General features: G+C 36.2%; 1 protein-coding gene across 1 annotated transcript in view; it reads left to right on the top strand.

Annotated features, from left to right (window-relative positions):
• Window positions 1-307: 307 nt before the first annotated feature.
• The window catches only part of ADAM7 (ADAM metallopeptidase domain 7), a gene marked incomplete at both ends in the record, with an annotated part of 43,490 nt that continues 29,121 nt past the window's right edge, over window positions 308-14,676 (top strand). The window contains 3 exon segments of the mRNA XM_082843711.1: window positions 308-355; window positions 2,244-2,410; window positions 13,335-13,413. Coding sequence (XP_082699837.1) covers window positions 308-355; window positions 2,244-2,410; window positions 13,335-13,413 — 294 coding nt within the window.

Consider the following 14,676-nt stretch of genomic DNA (forward strand, 5'->3'; position numbering starts at 1 on the left):
GGTGAATTTCCTTTTTGAGACTCAGTTTTTTCATCTGTAAACTGGCTAAATTATTATTTAACTACCACATACTGTTAACACTGAACGAGCAAGTGACTGACAGAGTGAATGCTCAGGGTGTAAGTTTTATTTCACCAAGCTTTTAATTTCAAGGCTGAATCAAGACTGTGCATTCTGAGTTAAGGAATATCCAGGTGCCAATACCCCTCCCTCCCTTAATGTTCTCTTTGTGAGGTGACAACTTTGGCCCCATGCGGAGCTTCTGGCACAGGTTTGAGGGCCATTCCCAGCCTCTGCCCCACGATTAATGAAGTGCTGCTGGTACAGTAACATCGAGATCAAGCTGTGCCGGAAGGTATTACTGTGGGTGAAAGCAGTCTACAGAGTTTGAATGGGCAGACTGCAGAGATGGTATCACATTCTTTCCCATTTTCAGAAGAAAGGCACGATCGATATCCAAGTTATTCGAAATATTACTATGACCCTGACTCCTACTACTTGATGGTCCATGAATAGCCCTTAGTCACAGTGATTAGGGGGCTTTTAAGCAGGCTTAGGTTAGCTACACAGAGACCCAAAGAAGCCCCCATTTTCAGGAAAATGAGAATTATTGTGAAATTTTTGTTCAGTCCCAGTGAATCCATAATATTTATCATCTGTTCTATAAAATGAGGGTAGCAATAATGTTATGATAAATTATAATCAAGTTCTTACATTACTATTTATTGAGTACCAACAACATGCAAGGTCTGGTCCTGTTAGACTCCGCAGGTGACATGTGAACGCTCACCGTGGTCTCTGTCTTCAAAGGGCTTGCACATATTTCAGAAGATAAAGTGAAAATTATACTAATAATTTCTATGACTGCGAATATTTGAGAGCAGTGATAGGCAGAGGGTAACTTCAGATATATCACTTTATTAAGAAATAAACAAACAAACTTACTCAATACTGTGGATTCCACTATATCTAGTCTACCATAACAAGCAGAGAGGAAAGACTCACTCAAAGGTACTCACATACCAACATGCAGACTGTAGAGCAGAGCTAGGCAGGGTATTAGGAGTCAGGGGAAGGAAGGAGCAGCGCGTGCTATGCTGGGAATAGGGGTAATAGAAGTATCATGAAGAATGTGGTACTAGATGTGTTGGGTTCAGGGAAGGTAGACAGGGGATGATGGCCCCTCACCCCAGACAGTGATTTATTATATTTGCCAAATTGGAGGCAAAGGGTGGCATAGAGTGAAGCATATGATGAAACCACAAAAGATTGACAAGTATACTCTGAGTTCTGTTTAATCAACCTTGAATAAAGATGTTTCAGCTGAAATTGTAGGCAGATGAAAGGAGGGCCAACTGTGTAGGAGAACTCCCACAGGCATGCTGATAAAAGGAGCAGGGGCACCAAGAACTGAACGGGCCAACCAACCAAACGGTCACTTGGCTAAAAGTAAAGTCCTTACACCGTTTTGCTGATAATCTTAAAATATTGTGCAAACAGTGGCTAGATAGGATAACTTATGTCTCCTTACATATGACCATCCATGCTACTAAGAAATCCTCTTCAGAAAGGCAGAAGAGGCCAGAATCTCAGTCATTCATTGGTAATACTCAGTTTCTTGAAAAGAAAATATAAGCTATATGGACAATACCCTGAAATAAATGGTTAATTTACACAAAAAGTTTATTGAGAGTCTGTTAAATGCAAGGAACAAGCCTAAGCATTGGGGGTATAGTACCAAATAGAAAAAAATCTCTACATTACATTTTAGAACAGGCAGAGGATGAAAAATAAATACATGAATAAAAGTCTTCACTGACCAGGTACTAAGAAGCCTTCATTCACCAAGTGGGAAAGGGGGGTACGGAGTGCTTAGATATTTGTTCAAAGAGAGGTGCAATCTAAAATAGAGTGAACAGAGAACGTCTTGGTGAAAAGGTACTGAGGAAAGAGCTAAAAGAGGTGAGGGAGGGAGCCATAGGGATGTTGCCTTGAAGCGACAATGGGCTAGCGTGTCCATCCTGGGTACAGGGAGAAGGACAGAGTAGCTGAAGAGAGCTGAGAAGAGCCAGTGATGAGGTCCAAGAGTAACAGGGCTCCAGACCATGTAGGGACTTGTAAATCTCCACAAGGATTTAGCTGCCACTCACCATCAGACGGCAAGCCACTGGAGGATACCAAACACAGGAATTGACATGGCATTGCTTCCATTTTAAGATGATCACTAACTACTTTTGGAAAAGAGACTACGAGGGAGAGGCAAGGATAGAAATGGTGAAACCACTGGTCAGGAGGTTACTGTAGTAACAGACTCTGGATTTGCTCAGAGTGGTAGCAGTGGAGGAGATGAGAAAAGATTAGATGCAGAGTATATTCTGAAAGAAGAGCTTCTGGAGCTTCCTGAGAGATGGTGCATGGAATGTGAGAGAAAGAGAGGTGCCCAGGCCAACATCAAGGTCTTTGGCTTGAGTAGCTATTTTGATTGACAGCATTGTCATTTCCTGAGATCAGCGGGATGTGCGGAGGTGCAGTTTTGGGGATGAAAATCAGGAGTTTTGTTTCTGTGTATACTGGATTTGTTATGCTCACTAGACATCAAAATGGAGATGCCCAACGGACAACTGGAGTCAAGGAAATAATTCTGGGACCTATGAATTTGGCAATCAACAGCAGTGCAACAGTTTTTAAGACATGTGATTTGCTGAGCTCTCCAAGGGAATAAGTATAGACAGAAAACAGAATAAGTTCAAAGAGTGAGACCTGAGACCCTCCAATGTTTAAAGGTCTGGGATATGTGGAGAAATGAGTGAATCAAAGTGAAAAAAAAAGCATCTAACGAGAGAGAAAAAGCAGGCCTTCCTTTCCAGTAAGGATAGTGTATCAAAAAAAAAAGAGAGGGTCAAATGACAAATCGAATATGACCAAGAAATGAAATTGGGACTGAAAATTAACCACAAATTTAAAATATGGAGATCACTGGTGACCTTGATGAGTAATTTCAGTACAGTAGTGGGTACAAAAGAGATTGTCTCTTGTACCTAACTGGAATGGCTTAAAGAGAGAATGAAGAACTGAGAACAGTGATTATAGATAACTCCTTGAGAAGTTTTTGCTATAAAAGGAAAATAGCAAGGTTGCTGGAAGGGCATGAGAGATCAAGAGAGTTACTATAAATTGTTTAAAAATGAAAATTACAGTTTGTTGAGGAGTGAAGTGAAGGTGTGACATAGTTCTGTAGGAACTGGACTTATGGATAGGATCATGAATGCTATCACTTATGCAACTGGAGAAAATCTAATTGCATTTCATTTCATACCCTGTCACCACTTGGCTTATCTATGTTGTTTAAACATTTTGACCTTCCTGAAGTTAGTGTATTCCCTAAAGCTCTTATGAAACAGTTAAATTGAAGGTGAGAAATAATGTCAACCCTTCAACAAAATTGAGAGTCGTATATGTATTATGCACTATTCATTAATTATCTTATTAATCTACACAGTGATCTTGTGTAGGAAGCACTATTATCTTTAATTTGCCACGAGGAAACCAAAACTCTAGGAATATTAAGTAATTTGTTCAATGTCACTAGTTAAGTAATGTGACTTTCAGAATTAAGAGGTGAAATTTCTATGCACTCTTTTTAGTCTGGGTCTGCCATTCCCCAGGAATAACCTTGTCCTTTTGGGTAGCAGAGTGAGTCAATTTTTTTCTGGCTCTTGTTGCATTTATAACATGACATTTACTATGCATATTAATTTGTGGAAAGTAGGGTAATGAAAAAAAAAAAAAAACTCCGAACTTGTCATTATTCTATCAAGTCAAAATTTCTACTTACAGTGAAGAGGTCTTGGAAAAGGAGAAAAAAATTCAGTAAAAGCATGGAAACATAGCATCCTGATGTTAAAAAAAATCTTAAAGATCAAATAATCTGATATTCCCAATTTATAAATAAGGCACTGGGGCCCAGAAAATAAGTGATTTGTCAGAGGTAGCAGAATTAGTCACAGGTGAACATAGAGTTCCTGATTTTGAATCTAGTGTTCTTTTCAATGCACTTAAAACACAATTAATGGGCTGAAACTAGCTTCTACAAAAAGAATTGCAAGTTCCCCTTAATTAATGTGGTTTTGGAGTACTTTATAATGATATTTCTTTTAAAGTCAGACAGAAAACGCTAACCTTTATTCCAGTATTTCTGTGTGAAGTTTTTGCCATTTCTATTGTAATTTGAATAAGATTTTTTTTTTTATTCACTTCATTCTCTTCATTCACTTGAATTTACTGCCCCTTTTCTTCATGTTTCTCTTGGCAAAGGACATACAAGAATAAGCATTTTGAGTCTGCAGAGTGCGCCGCCGTTTCTGACTTAGAATATATTCTTTATCATCTGTCATGCTTCCTGGGCCTCCACTATTGTGAATTCACTCTGTTAAGTCCTTAAGAAGGGGGGCTTCCCTGGTGGCGCAGTGGTTGAGAGTCTGCCTGCCAATGCGGAGGACACGGGTTCGTGCCCCGGTCCGGGAAGATCCCACATGGCCTGTGAGCCATGGCTGCTAAGCCTGTGCGTCCGGAGCCTGTGCTCCGCAACGGGAGAGGCCACAACAGTGAGAGGCCCACATACCGCAAAAAAAAAAAAAAAGGAAAAAAAAGAAGAGGTGAGGGATTGCTCTCTAAGTTGCTGGCTAGGAGAGGGGGAGGTGGACTGAGGGAAAGAAAGAGAGAAGGACGCTCAGGACGGCAAGGCTGAAGGGGTACCTGGATTGTGAGGGAGATCAAAGGGAGAACGTGGACATGCACTTCACAAAGCTGGGAAGCCCCCAAGACACATACTGCTTCACTACTTGTTAAAGGGTGATCCTAGTAATGATAAGGATTGGACACAAGAATGTACAACCTCCAAACCCCTCCCTGAAACCAAGATGGCATTCGATTGGAGAACCTCCTATGAGAGGTTGCTTCACTAATTTGCAGCTAAGATATGAGCGGACAGAACGTTCTCATATTTGTCTAATTTTTAAAATCTGCTTTTGTCTGATAAGCAGACTTCCCAGAGCCACTTTGACAGAAATCTGCTTCCGGGATCACTGATTGTTTCTAAAGCTTTATATACTTTAGTGATGATGTTAATTTAAACACAGAAAGCTGTGACCTGAGAGTGAGAATAAATTATTAACTAGTTATATTATAATATTGCACTATTCCACACTAGTCACTTGATAGAGCTTTATGAGAAAAAATAAAGTTTCTTTTCCCCTCAAAAAAAGCACTAGTGTATAATAAGAACACAGAGCCATGCAGAAATTTTATCTTAATGTCTGCTTTTCACTTATGGATTATGGGTCATGAGTAAGTTCCAAAAATTTTTCTTCTTTGAAAGTTGTTGGCTGTTTCACCTGGATTAGCCATGGATAATGTCACATCTCTAATCTTATAGACATGCTAGAAAGTTAGCTCAGCCATAACTAAAGGCATCAGACAAATGCCTTTAAGCCTTATCCTTTAACATGACACCATAAAAAATTGGGATTTCACAATTGGTATTTTAAACATTGTTTATTCTAGTTTCCACAATTTAGACTGTAATAAAGGCAAGCTCAATATAGTTCCAACCTATCACCCAATTTAAAATGCTCTCTTTAACTGTCGCTGTGAATGAAGCTGCTAAGTTCCATTTGGTATGTGGATGAGTATTTGTTTGGTGATGGGTCAGATATGCTGAGTACGCCCGTCAGTCTTCAACTATCTCTTGTAATGACCTGAAAGATTATCAGAAACTCTACTGGTAGAGATGCTCATTTGGATTAAAGTTGTTTCAATTACGTTCAAAATTTTTAGAAACACACGTGGATGTAGCCAGATAACAATCATGTTGCAAATTAGGTTTATTTCATTCAACAAATTTATATTGAATACAGTGTGTACATGCAAGGCACTGCTAGATTTGTGGTACCAGAGTAAGAAAAAGCCGTTAGTTTGGTTGAGAACCACCTTGTTAGTGACCGTATATAACATTCCAAGAATCGAGCCCTGGGGATCTGAGGTATTTAGATACTGGGGAGGGAAGGATGATGCAACAAATGAGACTAAGAAGAAGCAGTGAATAAGCATGGAGGAGATCCACAAATGAGCTAAACTCTTCAAAAGGTGAAAGTCATCAACAGTGTCAAAGGTTGTAAAAGGTCAAGTTAGTGAAGATTGAGAATTGACCACTGGATCTGGCAAAGGTGCAGATCATCGGGAACACTGACAAGAAGTGTTTCATTGAGTAAAGGATGAAAAGTATGTTTGGAGTAATTTCAAGAGCAAATGGGGAGAGAGGAACTGTACATTCGTCTTTCAAGAAGCTGTGCTATTAAAAGAAGTCAGGAAAGGAGTAGTAGCTGGGTGGAAGGTAGGGTGATGTAAAAGAAGAAATGCTTTTTGAAAAGATATAAAAATGGCAGCATATTTGTATATATACTAATTGAGAGTATTCAGTCTCGAGAAAGAACTTGCCAGAATGATGATATTGGGGCTAGGGGACAAGAAGAAACGGAATCCAATATATTAATGGTGGGTAGACCTTAGAGGAATGGGCAGTACATTTATAGAAACAAGAGAGAACTAGTCTCTTGTCTTAAGAGACTATTGTCTTAAGACTTAATCCAGACTAATATGAAAATTTCCAATATGAATCTACAAGATGAGCCTGGACAGGGCACGAAATATACAAAATGAGTTGGGAGCATCTTGTAGTTCTAGAAAGTAAGGAAGCTCTCAAACAAACGAAAAAACAAACCCAAACCCACATTGATGGGAATATGTCAAGAGAACACAGGGGGCCAGCTGAAAGATCTCTCAGTGGCCAAAAGGACAATTTGAGCAACAAAGGCAATAACATGGTTTTGGACCATAACACAAAGTATCAGTTAATATCCATGAGCCCATAATGATATAAATAAAAGACTGAACAAGTAAATTAATGAGGGAGAATAGACAAATCTCCCATAAGGAAGAATCAAAACACTGATGTAGAAACGTGCCCCCCGCCCCCGCCAGGAGGAGCCCTACCCTTTGAGCATGGGCTGTGCATAGTGATTTCCTTTCAAAGAGTAGACAGAATAATATGGAAGGAGGAAAAAGTATAACTTTACAGTGGAGAAAGCTGACAAACGCTACCTCAGCAAAGCAGTCCATGGTAACATCAGTAGTAAGTCGTGTTGACAGCATGTGCTCTTTATATGATGTGATGAAAAGTGGCACTTGATTGTGTTTTCTAACAAGTCTCCATAACTCCAGTCTAAACATGAGAAAAACATCAGAAAAACCGAAATTGAGGGAAAGCCTACAAAAAACCTGACCAGTATGCTTCAAAACTGTCAAGGTCATCAAAAATAACGGACGTCTGAAAAGCTATCACAATCTAGAGGAGCCTAAGGAGAAATGACAACTAAATATAATGTGTCCTGGATGGAATCCTAAAACAGTAAAAGGACATTAGACAAAAACTATGGAAATCTGGATAAATGTAGCCTTTAATTGATAATGTCAATCTTGGTTCATTAGTTGTGACAAATATACCAGAGTAATATAAGGTGTTAACAACAGGAAAACCTGAGTTGTGGGGTCCATGGGAATTTTCTATATTGTCTATCCAATGTTTCTCTAAATCTAAAATGCTTCTAAAATTAAAATGAATTCAAAATTAAACAAAAATAAATATAATTCTAAAATAAAAAAGTGAAAATTTTGTTTACTGACAGCAGAATGACAAGATGAAAAGCAATATTATCACATTTAACAATATTAACAACAGTTTCATTATATTAGCTAATATAAAATCCATATTCAAGCACTGAAATTTCAAAAGTTCCATTATAACATCTTGTTACACACACACACACACCCCTATACATATAGTTATGTCGTAAGATGGGATTCAACCCTTCTTATTTGACTGAGCACCTAGTTTCTTGTCTGGCCATCTATGAATTCTGCATCTTTACAATAAAGTTCTAATTTTATATTAAACTTGTAATCAAAAAAGTCCTAACTAATGCGTTCCTCACATTCAACAAACACAAACCTCCCCTCTTCCTCCCTCAAAGCTGCCCCTCCTTCAAAAGATCCACCTTTCAGGGGTGAAAAAGTTAAACAAACCAGAAACCTGGGGCAATCCTTGACTCTTTTCTTTTGCCTCCTCTATCAAGCAATCACTAAGCCTTGAAGATTCTTGTATGTAAATAGTCTTTGGAATCATCTACTCGTCACTATTCCTGCAGCCACTCCCCTGCTCAAATCACCTGTACACTGTCAATAACCTGTAAATTCTTTTTCTGCCTACAGTCGTGATTTCTGCTGATCCATTATCCATAGTAAGCAAGCCATCTAAAATACCAGACCAACCTCTGCATTCTTCTGCCTAAACCTTTTGCTTCTCTTTGCTCTTAGGCTAAAGTCCAAATCCTCCTAAGTGACTTAGTGGGCTGTACATGATTTGACTCTTTCCTAACTTTTCGTTTCTCATTTCTATTCAACTTACACTTGATTTTCTGGCAATATTAAACCTCTCTCTGTCCTTCAAATGTGTCAAGCTTCTTCCTACCTCAGGGCCTTTGCATGTGCTGTTCCTTGCCCCTGACCCCTCTTTTCAATATCTCTCACACAGTCACTGTATTTCTCGTATTATGATGCTTATAATACCCAATTACATTTGCTTGATTTTTTCTTTGCCAAGCTGTGGCTTCCTTGAGGGCAGTGACCTGTATCTTGTGCACCACTGTTGAATAAATGAATAAACATATACCCATAATCCCATCAAGACATACAAATACAAATATGCTCATTAACATTTCACTATATTTATTCCCTATCATATTTCTTTGTCTATCCATTCCTCTATCATCCATCCATCCTCCATCTTATTTTTATGCATACCAAATTATATTGCAGACATTAGTATACTTCCCCCTAAGTACTTCAGCAAGCATATCATTAGAGTTTAATATGTGTTGACAGTTTTTCTTTCGATGTAAAATTTCCATGCAAGGAAATGCACAACCTCAAGTGTACATGCATTGAATTTTGATGAATGAACATACCTGTGTTACCCAAATTTCTATACAAGTGAATTATAAAAGAACTGTCACTCAGAAAATTTCCTCCTCCTCCTTCCTAGTCAACTTCTCTCAAAACCTGTTCACAGAGATTTTACTCATCATAGATTATTCTGTCCATTCTGGAAGTTTTTATAAATAGATTTACACTGCATGTACCCTTTGTGTAAGGCTTCTTTATTTTAGCATTCCATAGACAGAGATTCATTCATGTAGTTCATGTATCAGAAGTGTGGTTCTTTTCCTTTCTGAGTACTACTCCATGATGCGTATGTATATGTATATATATATATGTGTGTGTGTGTGTGTGTATATACATATATATATATATGTATATACACACACACATATATATACACATTAGCATTTTTTTATCCATTCTATTGATGGAGACCTTGGCTGTTTCCAGCACTTGGCTATCATGAGTAAAGCTTGAATGAGCATTCTTGTATAGTCCTTTTATAAATATATGTTTTCATTTCTCCTTGGTGAACGCCAAGGAGTGAAGTTTCTGGATCACAGGGTATGTATATGTTTAGTTTTATAAAAGATTGTCAGATCATTTTCCAAAATACTGCGAACAATGTATGAGAATTCTAGTTGCTCCAAATCCTCTTTGTCATTTTGTGTTCTCGTCCCTTTTTAATTTTAGTTATACTGGTGGGTTTGTGGTGATATTTCATTTTGGATAAGTTTTCAGTTCCCTGTTGAAAACTTTTTTATGTGATTATTGTCCATTTGTATATCTTTTGTAAAGTGTCTGTTTAAATATTTACCCATTTTTAATTGGGTTAATTGTCCTTTACTGAGTTGAAGATCTTCATACAATTTGGAGATTAGCCCTTTGTCAGATATATTTCTTGTTAACTGTTTTCTCCATCCTGTTACTTTTTATATTCATTTTCTTAATATTCTTTTAAAAAGTAAAATTTATAATTTTGAAGAAATTTCAATTTACTAAATTTTCTAATGTTTTCAGGGTTTTAGTTTTGGTCTATTATCATCTTGAATTTGTGTTTGTGCGTGTGTGCCTGTGTGTGCGTGTGTGTGTGTGTGTGTGTGTGTGTGTGTGTGTGTGTAATTTGAAGGTGGGTCAAGGTTCTTGGTTTTGCATATACATAGCCAGCCTCTTTTGTTGAACTGCCTTTCTTTGGATTGGATAGCTTTTGCACCTTTGACCAAAAGCAAATGACTATTTCTGAGCTCTCTATTTTATCCTGTTCACCTCCTTTTCAATCCCCAAGCTATGACCACATTGTCTTGATTACTGCAGCTTTAAAGTAAGTCTAAAAGCCAGTGTGGGTAACTTATATAATTTTGCCCTTCTTTTGCAGAATTAAAAAAAATTCTAGATCCTTAGCATTTCTCTATAAAATTTAGAACTCACTTGTTAATTTTTATTTTTTAAAGAGCCTGCTAGAAGTTTGGTTGTGATTTTACTGAACTTATACATGAATTTAAAAGAATTGATATCAACAATATTGAGTCTTCGTGTTGCATCTCTATATTAATTTAGATCTTTAATTTCTATCAACAATGTTTTGTAGTTTACAGTGTACAGCTCTCAGATGTCTTTGCTTAGATGTATTTCTACATATTTAATGCTTTCAGTGCTCTTGTAAGCAGAATTGTTTTTTATTATTTCATTTTTCTATTGTGAGGTCTTAATCTACGGATTTATCTATTGTTTCATAGATTACTTAGAGATTTTCATCAGCAAGTATTGGCAGTTGTATATCTTTCTTTCTAGTCATTATTCCTTTTATTTCTATGCTTTATTGTAATGGCTAGGAACTCCAGTACAATCTGAGTAGAAATAGAAGAGTTGGCAATATCACAGTATCCCTGATCTTAAGGGAAAAGTGATAAATATTGAATGATTAATATTATATTGCCAATAGACTTGTCATTTGTGTACTTTATGAGATTAAGATAGCTTCCTGAGAAGTTTACTGAAAGCATTTCATCTGTATCCATTGAAATGTCCATATGGTAATTTACACTGATTGATATTTGAATGTTAAACCATACTTGCATCCCTGTGATAAAACTCTCTTTGCTGTATACAGTTCACGAAGATTTTCTTAAGGATTCTGACACCATGTTAATGATAGATATTATTCTGCATTTTTAGTTTTGTGTGTGTGATGTCTTTGTCACTTATTTAATATTAAGAGGTGAATTGGGAAGTGTTCTCAAAAATGAATCGGGAAGTGTTCTCTCTTCCTATATTTTCTGAAGAATGTTATTTTTAGACTGTTGAATAGAATTCACGAATGAAACTACCTGTGCCTTGAGGGACTTTTTGTGTGTATGTGTGTGGAGGAGGTTTTATGATTACAAATTCAATTTTATTGAGAGGGTTATTCAGATTTTCTATTTCATTTTATGTCAGTTTTAAACTGTAATTTACAAGGAAAATGTATATTTCATGTATGTTGTCAAATTTTTGGTATAAAGTATTTCATAATATTCTCTGATTACTCTTTTAATATCTGTGGTACCTTTAATGATAACCTTTTTATAATTTCTAATATTGGTAATCTGAGTTCTCCCTCTTTTTTTTCTTGACAAATCTAAAGAGGTTTATCAAGTTGTTGATCTTTTCAAATAACCACCCTTTGAATTTGTTTATTATTGCTATTATCTGTTTATTTCACTGAATCCATCTATTATCTTTATTATTTAATTTATTTCACTTATTTAGCGTTTACTTTTTTATGCAAACATTTGATCTTTTTGTCATAGTATTTAAAATATTTAAAACCATGACATTTCCTTCAAGCATTAATTTAGATGCAATTCAAACATCTTGACGTCTTTTATTTTTATTATCATTCCTTTCAAAATATTGTCTAATTTCTTTTAAGATTTCTTCTTTGATTCATGGATTATTTAAGAGTGGGTTATTTAATTTCCAATATTTGGTAGTTTTTACATACCCTTCTCAAGCTTTGTATGATATCATTTTTAAAAACATGTATTGCAATTTGTTTTATGGCCAAACTTATGTTCTAATTTGTTAAACATACCTTGAAAAGAATATGTATTTTGCAGTTACTGGGTGAAGTGCTCTATAAACAACAATTAGGACAAAGTGGTTGATAGGATTATTTAGATCTTCTATTTTTACTTATATTACTTGTTTATCTGTTCTGTCAACTGCTGAGGGAGGAATGTCAAGACATTCAATTATGATTTGGAATTGTTTATCTTTTCAATTTTTAAAATATTTTCTTCATGTTTTGGAAGCTTAGCTATTAGGTTATACACATGTACTATTATTTTTTCTTTATGGTGAATTTACTCTTTTATCATTATGCCATTATGGAATGCCCGTCTTTTTGGGAACTGTACTCTACCTGATATCAATACAGCTTAGCTCCGCATTCACATATTTACTGTTTCCATAATATACTATTTTTCATGCCAACCTACCTGTGCCTTAACATTTAAAATGTGTCTCTTGTAAGATGGCAAGTAGTTGGGTTCTGCCTTTTTAGTTGACAATCTGATTTCTAATTGGAAAGTTTAATCCATTAACATTTAATGTCATGAATGATATGGTTGTATTTAATATTGAATTTCTGTTTGCCTCTGATTTTGTTCCTCTGGTTTTCTCTTCCTGCCCTTCTTTGGATCTTTGAATTATTTGATTTCTTTTTTACTCTTATCTACTGGCTTTTTGTTTATCGATTGTTTTTATAGCAATATCTCTCTGCTTTAGCTTAAAGCTTTTGTTTTAGAGGTTACAATATTTACAGTTAATATTGTATAATTTCATGTAAAATGTAAAAACTTTGCAATCATGTTAAATCCATATCTATGTACATATGATACATATATCTTAATACATATTAACCCAACAGCTGTATATTTAGATAAAACATATATAGTATATATATTTATACATATGATACATATACATCACAATTTTTTGCATTAATTTTGGCGCTTAAGGCAAGAAGATTTTTACTTAGATAATATTTTCTCTAGGTTCTTCTCAAAATGATGCCTTGTTAAAACTGCCAGAATCTTTTACCATCTTTATCAAACCATGAAATCTAGGTAGAAAGGCTTTTCATGTGACTGGGATTGATTTTGCTTATTTGCTTTTAGCATAAGAGGATCTTGCTGAGAAGTGAAAGCAGCCTAGAGCCTTCACTCTCACATAATAGGTTTTATCTGCTAACTTTTTAGAATAAGTGAATCTCACTACCTCTCTGCCCTCTTTTCCAGGCAGTTCCTAGCCTCAGATTACAGTGAGACATACTACTCCACAAAAGGAGAGCAGATCACCAAGCATCCTCAGATCATGGTATCTTATGGGACCTTCCTATGTCTCTTCTCTGAAACTATTGTTTCCTCGTATGATTTTTAAATCCCATCCTAGCTTTACAAGCAGCTTCAGAAAGTGTTACATCAGAAATCACTCCTGCATTGACGACCATCACTGAATGATTCTAGAACAGAAACTATGACATTCTGACCTCTAAAGGAGATTGATCACTGCCTAACAAGCAAATCAATGACTGCTAATGTATTTTCCTTTACCACACTGACTTCTATGTACCCAAAATGGGGTTAAGTCTGGAGGAAGGGTAAAGCAGGACACCAGAGAAGTATAAGGTACCATGATGGAATAGTAATTAAGCTAAAGGATAAAACTTCAAGACATGAAACAAGTTTAAAACCTCCATCTAACTGACCCTTATGGGAGTCAAATCCTCTTGCCCTGTCCTTCTGATGCACCAACAGAGTCCTCTCCTTCATTCTCCAAATGAATCTTTGTTCATTAATCATGAATATTATTCCAATGGATATGAGTTCTATTTTTATATTTATTCCCCTTTACAGAACATGCCCACTGCAGCCTTCTAGCCAAGGATGACTTTATTCTCGTCTATTAAATGTATACTTTTAAACCATATTGCCTCTGTTTAAGGCAGCTATCAACTATGAAATCTCAGTCATAATGCAGTAAGTAAAAGAGTAAGTAAAAGAAATCTCAGTCATAATGCAGTAAGTAAAAGAGAACAGTAAGAAAACTGGGTAACATTCTTTTATACAGTGAGTGGTTGTTCGTCCGTGAGAGTCTGAGGTCCAGGACCATGGAAAGTGTCACACATAGGCAGGAGCTGAACATAAGGAACTGATGGAAAGAGAAATTATTTGGCGGAATCACCATGGATGGAACAGCCAGTCGGGAGTAATAAAGATACCAACTTGATCGAAGCAGAGAGGCAGGAGACATAGCCACGAGGGGACCTGGTTGGAGAGTGAGACCTAATTTCTGCAATCATCAAAAATTCTGACTTTATTTCATAGGCAACTGGGGGAAATTTATAATAATAGCACAGGAGGGGTAGTCTGATAGGATTTTAAGATGGATGAAAAAAGTAATATTTCAAAGGAAAAGGGTCACATTTCTGAGGTTAGCATCAACTAACAGACTCTTAAATTTGTGAGAGAAGAATTCATACACTGCTTCACACAAAGTAATCGTGCAATTAAAATAAAAGGCTTCTAAAGTAGCTTCGAAATTTTCCAATGAAAGAATGCAATGAATGAATGCATGAAT

The sequence above is a fragment of the Leucopleurus acutus genome (assembly GCF_964270905.1).
Source record: "Leucopleurus acutus genome assembly, chromosome: 7".
NCBI lineage: Eukaryota > Metazoa > Chordata > Mammalia > Artiodactyla > Delphinidae > Leucopleurus > Leucopleurus acutus.